The 13396-nt window shown below is 45.5% G+C and overlaps 1 protein-coding gene and 1 long non-coding RNA gene across 3 annotated transcripts in view; one reads left to right on the plus strand and one right to left on the minus strand.

Annotated features, from left to right (window-relative positions):
• SHB (SH2 domain containing adaptor protein B) overlaps positions 1–13396 on the plus strand; it is an 83291-nt gene that overhangs the window by 40787 nt on the left and 29108 nt on the right. For both annotated transcript variants that reach the window (XM_056325150.1, XM_056325151.1), the window contains exon 4: positions 9086–9254. In XM_056325150.1, the coding sequence (XP_056181125.1) occupies positions 9086–9254 (169 nt within the window). The remainder of the gene's footprint in view (positions 1–9085; positions 9255–13396) is intronic.
• On the minus strand, positions 11–9482 carry LOC130142784 (uncharacterized). Its single transcript, XR_008819504.1, has 3 exons — positions 9370–9482; positions 2267–2352; positions 11–1481 (listed from the first exon to the last, which is right to left on the minus strand). It is a non-coding gene; the product is annotated as an uncharacterized LOC130142784 (long non-coding RNA).

Raw genomic sequence — 13396 nt, forward strand, 5'->3', positions numbered from 1 at the left:
GATTCCTAGATCCCAATCAGGAAATTCTCTCTCACAGCATAGTATATGTACTTGCCTTTAGGAGAACTCAAGTGTTTCAGCTCTTTGGGGTATGTGTGGGGTTGATAAATCTCTGAAAAGCAAATGTGGGTAGTCTCAAAACTTTACCTCCTGCAGAAATGGGGAATTTTTTTGGTGCTTCAGCTGACCTGTTGTCACCCATCTGAGCACTGAGTTCATGTTAGCAAAACTTATCTTCTTCCCACTCCTTGCCTCTACCCCCGTTTTAATGTATGAGATGTAGGCTGTGTTGAGTGGCTTTATGATAAGGGTGTTGCATTGCAAGGTCCTTAAATTGTGGGGCAATTCTTACAGGTGAAGGACAAAAAGTGTCTGTAACATGCATGAAGTAACATGCTTCTACTCGGTAATGAGTGGAATATTTGCATTATAATTGAACACATTTCTATGGATATGTAGAACTTGTTCTTGGATTAATCCTTTTGAACTGCTGAAGTTCGCCCACATCAGAACCTGTCAGTCAGGGAGATTCGACACAAACTCTTTTCTGTCCCTGAATGTCTGTGCTTGGTGTTGGTTACACCACTCTTTTTATTCCTTTCTGTTGCTTTGTGGAAATGGCTGAGCAGGGCTTCATTCAGTCAGGCTGTGATTCTGAAGGGGGAACTGTGTGTGATTTCTCAGGGGATTTGTTCTTGAACCCTTGCTGTTCAGCATCCTTATCAGTAAGGCAGAGAAGGAGGAGAGGAAATGCACCTTGTGAAGTCTGGAATGATATCAAGTGGCAGGGGGCAGATGGGTGAGGGAGCTGGTGGGCAGTGCAGAGCTGCCATTCAGAGACACCTGAACAGGCTGGAGAAATGGGCTCACAAGAAGCTGACAAAATCCAACCAGGACAAGATCAAGCCCCATGCAATGATATGGACCAAGGACTGGTTGGCTTACTGGGTTACAGCTTTGATGGAAGGGGCTTAAGGGGAAAATGGACTAAATGTGGCTAGCAGCATTGCCCAGCACTGATGAAGGCTAGCGACATCCTTGCCTGTGTGAATAGGAGCATAGCCAGTAGATCAAGCAGAGTGACTGTTCCTCCTTACTTTACATATGTTGGACAACATGTGTAATGCTGTGTCCAGTATTCTGATGCAAGTTGATAAACACTGAAGTCAGCAGAGTGTCATCAAAATGACAGGAAACTGCAGGAATGACTGCTGAGGAGACAACTGAGAGAACTGGGCTTGCTTAGCCTGGAGAAGAGAAAGCTAGAAAGCTTTAGAGTGATGTAATAGCAAGTTTCCATTGCCTATGAGATCTTCAAGATGGTGGAGCCAGGTTCTTCACAAATGAGCAGGTATGTGATGGGAAGATGAGATATAAGTTAAATCAGGAGTGGTTCTGTCTTGGTCTGGGGAAAACTTTTTTCCTCTGCAAGGATAGTTATGCATTGGAACCAACTGTCCGGGGGCTCTTGCAGTGTCCATCTGTAGAAGAATTGTAGAGGAATGAAGGTGGGTTAATTAACATTGATAATATACAGCTGTAGGCTTGCTTTAGGGGCGGTGTGTTGGCTGACATGGATAGTGTACAGCTGTATCTGGTTCCTGCTGAGTAGTTAAATAGCTTTAAGGACCGTATGAAGAGGAGCTTGAAATGAAGAGAGACCTGGAAGAAGCAGAGGGAGGAAAGAGAGTGCCCGAGATGTAGGAGAGACATGGAAGGGACGCAGCAGAGGCAAGAAGCAGGGTGGACTGGCCTGAAGAGGCTGAAGAAACAGCATGGATAGTAGATAAACTTTTGAAAACTTGTGGGGGATTGGTGGCTGTGCCGGGGCAAGGTGTGGGAACTATGTATTGAAGTTAACCTGGCATGGGATGGTAAAAGCCTTGTTGCAGCCAGCTACCTTTGATGGTGCTATGACATCCATCTTTAGATTATTTTTTTTCATCCTGTGTAAAGGGATGACTGGATAAAGTTCTGAGCAATCTGATCTGATCACATAGACACCTCCCACCGCCCATTTCCACCTGAATTATTCTGATTTTGCAATTCTGTGTGCCATGATATTGCCACATTACAGAAATAAGAAGTGACTTCTCTCCACAGCTATGCAGGGCTACTGTTCTGTAAACAGAGTTTGTTGGGACAATACCCTTCTTGGGTGTTTCTGACCTGATCACCTAATAGGTAGGTGGACATGGGCAAACTAAATGTGTTTATTTTCTAGCACAGTGAGAGCAGTGGCAATGTGTTGTGAGAGTGATATTACCTCTGTGTTTCACTCGTTCTTATATCTTCAGGTTGTAGTTGATTTGAGTTTGTTTCCAAGTCAAGCTGATGTCTGCAGTATCCATCCTGTGAAATGTGAGTGGGAGCAAAAGACACATGGATAAACCTGAAATAGCTGCTTAAAAAAACCCTTCTTGCTCAGCATCCCCTTTCCTCTTGTTGGGCTCTTATGGAACAGAAGAGGAGGTTAGAGAAAACTGATTTCTACTTCCTATGATTATGATTTGCTCTGGCATGTGAGCTGTTAACAATCTTGCAGACTTCCAGGCTTAGTCACTTTTCCATTAAGCATATGCTGATAGTTCTTTTGAGGCTGGATCTAAACCAGGATCCAGTTCTGCTGGATGTTGTGCAGGTAAAATAGTTTATTTCCCTAAAGAGCATGAACTCCAACACAAAAGTCTAACCTGCTTGTGTGGTTTCTAGCAGGATAAACAGTTCTGTTGCTGAGCTCTGCCTCATAGAAACAGGCTTTGATTCAGGCTTGCCTAAGCTGACTCATCCCTTTTGCTGGACCAATTAAAAAGTTTGGAAGACTTGTGCTGGGAGATTGCCTGGCTGTGAGATCCTGGCTATGGTTTGGGATATCTATTGCATGTCAAGATAGGCTAATTAATGGAGACATCTATCACTAGTTTTCCAGTGCCACAATGGCTGTTTTGCAGGTGCTGAATATCAGTCTGGCACGTGTGTAAAGCCTTCTGCTTTGGCTTTGTGCTATGGCATTGATGTCTGCCCCAGTTCAGTACGTATTTCATGTCTTTTAATGTGTCCCTGTGGTGGCAGTAGTGTTACCTTTCCCTACAGCCTATGTGCAGCCTCCATCTTGTGACCGGTGAGGCTTACTACACAGCAGTGTGGTCCACAGCAAATCTGTTGTAGTAGGGTATTGGCTACCCGAAAGGATCCACAAGCTACCCGCAGCACATGCAGGGGCTCCGCAGAGCAGAACACAGTGGGTCTTAGGCTGCCTTCTGCGTTTTTTCCAGGGAGTTTCTCTATTCTCCATTCTGGAGGGGTTTCCACTGTTTCCCCCGTGCCACCATGTCTGTTTCTTGCCCATCTGTCCTTCTTATGTAGTCTACTTTTTCCCCTTCTTTTGTCCTACAGAACTGCTTCTATGTCTAGATTTTCTCATTCATCCTTCTACCTGACGCCAGCTGCCACTCTGTTACCTTCTTATATCTCTTTGGGACTTCTCCCACCTTCAAACACGTGCTCTCTATCACCCAAGACTCTCTCCTATTAGCTGTGGGCGCATTTTTGCCCTCAAGGGAGGTTGATGTGCTTCCTCACTCATCCCCATCCTTATAGCCCTCTGGGCTAGGCCACATGCCATGGGAATGTCTGGGCTACAATGATTACAGGTTGCTGTTGAAGAGCTCCTGCAAGGAAGCTAAACAGTTAATTCTTGCTGACTGTGTTAGCTGAAAGACTTCCAGTTATTTTTTTGCTAACCTGCCCAGTGTTTGCTTGGCCAGAGGTGTGTTTAGCCATTCTTGCTTGTGTTCTTGGGCAGCTTGGGATTAGAGCTACTTTTGAGCAAAGAATATTTTGTTTGAAGGTGAGAGGGTAAGTAAAGCCCTTGGACTGCGTAAAAGAGCAGGCAGAAACAAATACTTGAGCAGGTGACACTTAGATCTTCAAAGGTGGAATACTTTAGGGCTTTTAATCTCTCTGCAGCTTATTTCTGTGGCTTAGTGTAACACAGGGAATCTGAGTTGAGTATTTCCTTACATAGTAGTTTTGATAATTTTCCAAAAGCTAAGAGTAATATCAGAGTTATTGGGAGCTTCCCACACAAGGTTAGTGATTATGTGCTACCCGGAAGTAGTTTTTCTTTCAAAGTATGCAAAATACCTAAACCAGAAACTTCATTGTTCAGCAACACTGAGATACAAGCTGTGGGACCAGTACCAGTCCGTGGTCAGTGAGGTAACACTTTACAGATTTCTGAACTAATAATACAGCAGCCACAGAAATGGGATTATTAGTCTTAGAAGTTATTGTCTTAGGAGTCATATGAGTGCATATGGAAAACTTAGATCTTATTCTTCATGTATCGTGCATATGATATGAAATGGCTGATTTGTAATTCATTGAATCCAGAGAAGAAAGCTGCATATGCAAGCTACCTTGCTGCATTTCTACTGCATACCTTTTTTTGCACAACTCATTATGGAGCTCAAGACTTGGAGCTCTGTAATCATCTTCATTCCCACTTTTTTGCTCTTTGTCAGGTAAACTCTGAAATAGCTATAGGGTTTTTTGAGTGATTATTTAAAAAACTGTAATCTTAGTTTTATCTAATTTTTTTCTTCATCTGTAGTTTTGTTTGTCTGTATGTAACTGTAAATTAATAAAGCACAATCCATCCAATATGACGTTTTATGATTTGCCTATGTGTAAATATTATTCTAGGCATTATACAGTTAGTACTTATGACAGCACACTAAATTAAAATATTGCTTTACAAAAGTAATAGACTAAAAACAAGTTTAAATAAGAAGTATTATGATATGTTTGAATTCCTTATGGGTTCAGCATGCAGAGTTCTCTTTTAAATGCTAAGAGAGCAAATATTTTCTTGAGGTAAATTAGATTTTGTGATTGCATCTGTCATTCATTGTAACTTAGTATGTCTTAGGTACCTGGTTATTTGTTACAAACTAGTATGTAAGGTTTGGCTGCAAGCATAGATTCAAGCTGCTGTCTCATCTGATGTGTCTATACTTAACCTAACTCCCAGGAATTTTAAGTGTTTAAAATAAGGAAGGAGGTCCAACTTCTAAGTTTGAAACAGTAGGAAGTTTGCAGTGGAGAAGTATTAACCTTCTGCTGAGGTGTGCGTTTTTCTGACTTAGTGTATACTGTGGTTCCATAATTTATCTAGCTAATGTAGCTAGACCAGGTGAGCTTTATTTTTAGTTCTTAGCTGAAGTGGATTTCTCTTAAGAGCACAATGTTGGTCTAAGTGGTATTAGAAATTCTAGCAATGGGCAAGTCCCACTTTACAGACCCACAACTACCATCCCCCAACTACTTGGAGTTGTGGTGAACCTGAAAAGACCCTCTGCTAAAATGTTCCTATTTTGAGAAGTTCATCTGAAGGGAACAACAAACATTTGTGATCTGCAGACACAAAGAGACTTATGCAGCAAATATTTTTTATTTGTCAGGTGCTAGACCTAGTAAACAAACCAAAATGGCAAGCAACACTAGAATTATAATGAAGTTAATTACTTGTGCAAATCTTTTGAGAAAACGTTTTTTTCCTCTGCCATGATTTTAAGATTCATTGCTGAAGCATGGATAAACCCTGTTTATCTCCAGCCTGGAAACTGAGATGTGCCAGACTGAAACTGTGCACAAGCTATGAAGTCTGCTCAGGTTGAGGGGAACGTGTCTGCACTGTGGCTCCTAAGCATAGGGCTGGGATTGCTGTCATGCTGACATTGTGGAGCAAGCTGTGCCTAGCCTTCCTCAGGGACTTGTCTAGCAGAGCTGAAGTGCACCATTTTGACTGTCTGCATCTTGAGTTCTTTCACAAACAAAATTGGTTTTGTTTCATTGGAGGCTGAAATGTATTTTTGATGGCTTTTATGGGAAGCAAGCAGGTCTTGTTAGGCCTGCTGCTGGAGCTGGGCAAACTGGCTTGCCCAGAAGGGCTGAGATTGGCAAAGTAACAGGAACAAAGTAGGTTTCTGATACCTAAGTCTGGCTGGAAAAGGAGATGGCAACACTGGAGAGCCCATTCGGGAATGTCAGGCTGACACTAGCTCCCATGTGAGTGTGTGAGAAATCAAGCCTTTCCAGGCTGTCATGTGCGGATAGCAAACCTTTGGGTAAAGCAAATGCATGTAGAGATCTTAGTATTGCTTTAAAAAATAAGTGGGCCTCTGTTCTGAAGAGGAAGTGGTTCTCAGCACAGGTCATAGACTTCTTGAAGGAGGATGCCAAACCTGGTCACGTCTGTGACTGCAGCTGGTGTTGCACAGAAAGCTGGTGCATAGGACCCTGGGGGAATTAAAGCTGGGTATAGCACCAGCTACAGGGCAGAGGAAGAGAGGTTACACAGAGTGAGGAAGGGTCAGGTATGCATCATCACATCCATAACTGTAATGGCTATGTAAACACAGGTAACATAGTAATAAAAAACTTTATGCTCCCAGCTGCATGGAATAGAGCTTCTGAACCTTCACTATATATACACTACAGCTTTAGTTAAGATATGACTTACAGCAATCAAAACTCAGTCCTGGGAACAACATTGCATGTGTGGGTTGGTGCCTGACTGGATATCACACTTACCAGTTCAATCTATCTGGATATCCCTTTCAGACTGTTTCTGCCTGCCAATTTAACAAAAAACAAAAAAAACAACCAAACAAACAAACAGAAAGGCAGGAGTCCAAAGACAATTCAGAGCTTTTCAGGCAAAGGCAACATTCAAAAGCATCTGAAATTAAATTTTGTGCTATTTTTGGACAACAGATCCTACTTCTAACCATCGTATTGTGAAGCTACTGCTGTTTACAATCACAACAGAGTTTCATATGTTTTGTGAACTGAATTTTTGGTGTCTGACAGATGTTACTTGGTCAGAAACAGATGTTAAGGTTGCCAGTTTTCAGAGTTCCCAAATTGTTATCTCAAATTTGCATTCTTGACCCAGTGTGCAAAAGCTGATCCACCCACAGAGTCAAAATATTTATTTATTGCACATCTGCGCAGATATGGATGCTGGGTGGCAAATCCACAAACCAAGCACCCCTCTTAACACATGGTAGAACATTTTATACAGTGTGTACAATTGTTTACACTTATGTTCAGTCACACTCAATTGTCATTGGTTCTATCAAGCCCTGTCTCCATTTAAAGGTAAAGCATTCTTTTTTTTTTTCACCTCACATGTTCTGTGGGGAGGAGGCTTTGTTAGTAGGGGGCTTTCTTTGCTTGAGGGTGGAACTTTTAGTATGCTAGTTATGAGAGTTCACATATAGTTCAAGTAATTTGCTGTTTGGTCTCATTAACCGTTTGGTTCTCCTTGAGCTTATCTTGTTACTTCCTAGCTTGATTTATTTATGGTGTCTATTCCTTCTCCCAAGGCCATGTCCTGTTAAATATTTGTAATGTTTAACTAACATTCTCTGTTTTTCAAATTCTTTCTTGTTTTTCATTATAGATACTTACATTTTTTTCTCTTTTAAAGTAAAAAATTGTTTATCAAAATTACATCCAGGTGTTTTTCTTACAGTTGAAATAAGTGCTGTTCATATGAGTCACTGGCAAGTACACACATGCAATGTTTCTCCTTGTTATGCTAATCAGCTTTTATTATCCTGAAATACAATATAATTATATATAATATCCTGAATATTAATGAGGTTAAATCTAAGTTTCCATTTTAAGAAATAACCAGCATATTTCTGCCATACATATTTCAGAATATGATTGAATACATTTGCCCAGTTTTACAATAATTTGTGCCTCCTTTCCTTGAGTAGAGGGGGAATTTGGAAGTGTCCTAAGCCCCATGAAGAAAGCATATAAAAATAACCCTCCCCTCCAAAAAAAAAACCCAACAACACTGCAAAACATTTTCCACACCCAACACATCTCTGTTCTGTATGCATTACCTTTTTAAACATTACAGGTCTCTCTGTTGTTTAGCATTGCCTCAAAACAATATTAACAGCAACGTGCCTAAGTGTCTGTGTGTTAGAAGTGGGGGGTTAAATGCATGAGATCTACAACATGCTGTTGTAGGGAGTCCCTTTGACTGTCCTTGTGGCATTTTTCTCTGATACTGCTGTTGAAACTCACAGAGGAGCTGATTGTGCTCTGTGTTTGTGCGCATTGTGATGTTTGCCTCCTGACATAGTGAAGTTTTTTCTGCCTGGTATCCCCCTAGATGATTTTAAAACAGTAATCCATCTGCAGCTGTGAGTGTTAGTTTTTGATGAAGAAGCAAACCATCAAAGAAGGCAGTGAGAGTCAGGAATATTGTGTGGGTAGCTCCTTTCACTGTTTCTGGCAATATTGTGTCCTTTAATTTTTTCAGATTATAGATATGTAGAATCTGTAAGTGTAGTAGGTGTAGAATGAGGATGCTTTGCTACAGATGTTGCAGTGCTTTAAGAAATTACAGCTTTGCAAAATAAGTTGTATTGCTTTTCTTAGAATAACGTAGTTAATGTGAGAAAGTAACAAATGCCATTTTCCCTTTTCCTCGTTTTCTACCCCTAATGTTTCAAGACAAAAGTGCTATGCCAGCATTGTGTAAGTGGATACACTTTGAATTCACTGCTGCTTGCCTCTGTTTCTGATGTGGATAGATGTGTGTTAGCTGTCTGGATTTGCACCTGGATTACTGTTAGGATGATTACACATAAACTGAGGCAAGCTGGATTCTTGATGTTCCTCACTTGTTTGTTACTGAAATTACGGCATGTGACTGAAAGCCCATCTCTGTTACTGTTACTTGTTTCAGTATCATCTTTTGGGGAGGAAAGTATCAAATGTTACAATAACTAGTTCTTATTTTGCTAAGGTTTAGAAGACTATGTAATCTATTACTGCAAAAGCAAAAGTTTTAGGGACCATATTTTGCCTAGTTAGAAACACCTTTACGTGATACATATAACTTTGCAGATAAATCGCTACATCTTAATAAATAAATTACTACTACTTGATGCTAGCGGGTGCCCCTGGGAAGCATGAAACCTCTCTTAAGTGCTAAAGCTAATTCGTTTCTTTTTAAGCTTGCTTGGAGAGGTAATTATTGTGTATCTTGCAGCCCAGTTTAATGGAAGTGAGAAACGCCAAGCATCGCCTCCCTCAAATGACCAGCGCAGGCAGTTAAGAGCACCTGGAGGAGGCTTTAAACCCATCAAACATGGCAGCCCAGAGTTTTGCGGGATCCTGGGAGAGAGAATAGATCCAACTGTTCAACTGGAAAAGCAGATGTAAGTAAGCACGGTAATGGCTCTCTAGTTCTTTCCCTTCCCACTTACAGGAGCAAGTGCCCCAGACCCTGCAGTCCAGCTCTCCCTCCTCAGCTTTCCCCGTCTCGGTGCTTACCCGTCGCCCCGGCCTTCAGCTGCAGCGCAGGCGCGTTCCGCAGCGGAGCGGGGAGCGCAGCGCACGGCGGTTCCTTGAGCCGGGGAGCGCGGCCGGCAGCTCGCACGGCGGCGGGCGGGGCCGGCGACGGCCCTCGGGGGCAACCGGGCCCTGCGGGGGGCGCTGGCCGGGAGCGGAGGCGGTGGCTGGGGGTCTGCGCCGCGCATCCCGGCGGCGGCCGCTGCCTCTGCCCAGAGGGAGCGGCGCGGGGGAGGCGGCGGCGCAGCCTCGGGCAGCGGGACGTGCCCGGGCCTTTCCCCGGCGCAGGGCAGGGCCGGGCCGGCCTGCGAGCGGCGTGCCCGGGCGGGGATCGCCTGTGGGAAGGGGAGAGGACTCGTAACTCCGGGAGCCGAGGAGGAGTGCGATGGCCGGTGCCAAGCACAGCCTGCAGCGGGCCCCCCGCCCGCGGCCAGACCGCCGAAAACTCGCCCACCGGCAGGCGCGGGAGGGAGGGGGGGCCAGCAATGCCGCGGGAGGAAGGGGCTTCCCCGCAACCCGAGGTGCACTGGCAGAACCGCTTCACCGCTCCGCAGGCTGAAGAGGAAAGACCTGCTGCATCAGCAGTCGCTGGAGCAGAGCCGGGTGGCCCAGGCTGCTCCACGTGTGACAGCTAGCACAGCCACGGGCAGGTGATGGGTGACAGTAGTGGGCAACTCTCCTCTGAGGTGCGGAGGCGCCCACCTGCTGACCCAACGCACTCTCCAGAGCTGTGCTGCTGAGCAGGGGCGCGTCAGGGGTGTCGCAGAAGCTGCCAAGCCTCATCCAGTCCACTATTACCCACTGCTGCTGTTTCACATGGGCATCAGTGATCCCACCAGGAGCAGTTGAGGGGTACCAGACTTGTATGAGGCTGACAGAGCCCTGGGAGCAGTGATGAGGGACTCGGGAGCGCAGGGAGTTATTTCATCAGTCTTCCTGGTCAAAGGGAAGGGGTTTAAAAGAGCCAGTCAGGTCTGGTGAATGAACAAATGGTTACAGGACTGGTGCTACAGCCAAGGGTTTGGCTACTTAGACAGTGGGACTCGCTTTGAGAAAGCTGATCTGCTGGAGGGTGATGAGGCCTGTCTGTTGGAGAAGGGGAAGAGCATCTTCAGTCATAGGCTTGTCAAGCTGGTGAAGAGGCCTTTAAACTGAAGTTGCCAGTAGAGGGGAGTCTCAGTCCATCCCTCTCCTGCCAGCTTGAGGCTGGTGCCAGCAGGAAATTCTGAGAGCTTTGAGAAGGATTGAAGGTACCTGAGGAGCAACACAAAGGAATTCCAGCTGCCCCAGCCAGTAAGTCAGCTTCAGAGGAGGTGGGTGTGGGTGTGCGTGCATAAACTTAAATGCCTGTATGCAAATGCATGTAGTGGGGGTTAAACAAGAAGAGTTGAGAGATGTGCATGCCTGTAGGGCTACAATCTTATTGGCAGCATGGAGGCATGGTGGGATGACTCTTATGACTGGAATGGGAGGATACAAGCCGTTTAGGAAGCAGAGGTAGGGGAGACAAGGACAGGTGTCACCCTCTGTGTCCATGCCCATCTGGAGTGCATGGAGCTCCACCTGGGGTTGGATGAGGAGCTGACTGAGAGCTTATGGGTCAAGATTAAAAGCAGGGCAGGGACAAGTGACATTATAGTGGGGGTTTGCTACAGGCCACCTGACCAGGAAGACCAAGCAGATGAGGCTTTTTACAGAGAGGTAAGTGCAGCCTCACGTTCACAAGCCCTGGCCCTTCTGGGGGACTTCAACCACCTGGCTATCTATTGGAGGGACAACACAGCAGGACATAAGCAATCCAGGAAGATCTTGGAATGTGTTGTTTATAACTTCCTTCTCCAAGTGATTAGAGGAGCCAATGAGGAGAGGTGCCATGCTGGACCTTGTTCTCACCAAGAAGGAGGTGATGCTGGGAAACGTGAAGCTCAAGGGCAGTCTTGGCTGCAGTGACCATGAAGTAATGGAGTTCAGGATCCTTAAGGCAGCGAGGAGGGTGCATACCAAGCTCATATCCTGGATTTCAGGAGAGTAGACTTTGGCTTCTTCAGGGATATGCTTGGTAGAGTACTATGGGATGAAGTCCTGGAGGGAAGAGGGGCCCAAGAAAACTGATTAATATTCAAGGGTCACCTCCTCCAAGCTCAGGAGTGATGCATCCCAGCATAGAGGAAGTCAAGCAAAAACACCAGCAGGCCTGCATGGAAGAACAAGGAGCTCCGTGACAAAATGAAACACAAAAAGGAAGCCTATGGGGGCAGAAGAAAGCACAGGCAGCCTGGGAGGAATACAAAGAAATTATCTGAGTAGCCAGGGATAAGGTCAGGAAGGATAAAATCCTGATAGAATAAAATATGGCCAGGGATGTCAATGGCAACAAGAAAAGCTTCTGTAGGTACATTGGTGATAAAAGGAAGACTAGGGAGAATGCTGGGCCCTCTCTGGAAGGAAACGGGAGACCTGGCTACCTGGGACATGAAGAAGGCTGAGGTACTCAACAGCATTTTTGTCTCAGTGAAAACTGATTTGAGACCCTCTAAGGAACCTGAAGGGTGCACAAGTCCATGGGACCTGATGGAATGCATCTGTGGTTCTGAGGGAATTAGCTGATGAAGTGGCTAAGCCACTATGCATCATATTTGAGAAGTCATGACAGTCCAGTGAAAAAGTGGAAACATAACTCTCATTTTTAAAAAGAGAAGACAGGAAGACCTGGGAAATTACAGGCCAGTCCATCTCACCCCTGTGCTCAGCAAGGTCATGGAGCAGATTCTCCTGGAAACTATGCTAAGGCACATGGAAAATAAGGAGGTGATTGGTGACAGCCAACATGGCTTCACAGTGGGTAAATAGTGCCTAACAGATGTGCTAGCCTTCTACAGCAGGGTTAGTGTTGGTGGATAAGGGAAGAGGAACAGTTGTCACCTACCTGGACTTGTGGAAAGTGTTTGACGCTGTCCTGAACAACACTGGCTGGCACAACATCCTTTTCTCTAAACTGGGGAGACATGGATTTGATAGATGGACTACTTGATGGATGAGGAATGGGCTGAATAGTTGCACTCAAAGAGTTGCAGTCAATAGCTTGATGTTCAAGTGAACATGAGTGATGAGTGCTGTACTGCAGGGGTCAGTATTGGGACTTGTGCTTGTGTGTAAAATCTTTGTTGGTGACATGGTCACTGGGACTGAATGCACCTTCAGCAAGTTTGCTGACAACACCAAGCTGAGTGGTGTTATCAGCATGCTGTTGGGAAGGGTTGCCATCCAGAGGGATGTTGATAGGCTTGAGAGGCGAGCCCATGCAAACCCCGCAAAGTTCCTCAACAAGGCCAAGTGCAAGGTCCTGCACCTGTATCGGGGTAACCCCCGGTATCAGTACAGGCGGGGTGGAGAATGGATTGAAAGCAGCCCTGGGAAGAAAGGCTCGGGGGCGCTGGTGGAGAAAAGCTCAGCATGGTGCAACAACAAATGCTTGCAGCCCAGAAGCCAGCCATATCCTGGGCTATATAAAACCAAGTATGACCAGCAGGTTGAAGGAGGTGATTCTGTCCCCTCTACTCGGCTCTCCTAAGACCCCACCTGGAGTACTGCGTTCAGCTCTGGAGGCCCCAACATGAGAAGGACACGGACCCATTGGAGCAAGTCCAGAGGAGGGCCACAGAGGTGATCAGAGGGCTGCAGCACCTCTCCTATGAAGACAGGAGTTGTTCAGCCTGGAGAAGGGAAGGCTCCAGGGAGACCTTGTAGCAGTACCCCCAGTGCCTAAAGGGGGTCCACAAGAAAGCTGGAGAGGGACTTTTACAAGGGCATATAACAATAGGACAAAGGGTAATGGCTTTGCACTGAAAGAGGGTAGATTTAGATTAGATATTAGGGAGAAATTCTTTACTGTGAGGGTGTTGAGACACAGGTTGCCCGGTGAAGTTGTGGGTGCCCCATCCCTGGGAGTGTTGGAGGCCAGGCTGCGTGTGGCTTTGAGCAACCTGGTCTAGTGGAAGCTGTTCCTGCC

This window comes from Falco biarmicus, chromosome Z, assembly GCF_023638135.1.
Source record: "Falco biarmicus isolate bFalBia1 chromosome Z, bFalBia1.pri, whole genome shotgun sequence".
NCBI classification, from domain to species: domain Eukaryota; kingdom Metazoa; phylum Chordata; class Aves; order Falconiformes; family Falconidae; genus Falco; species Falco biarmicus.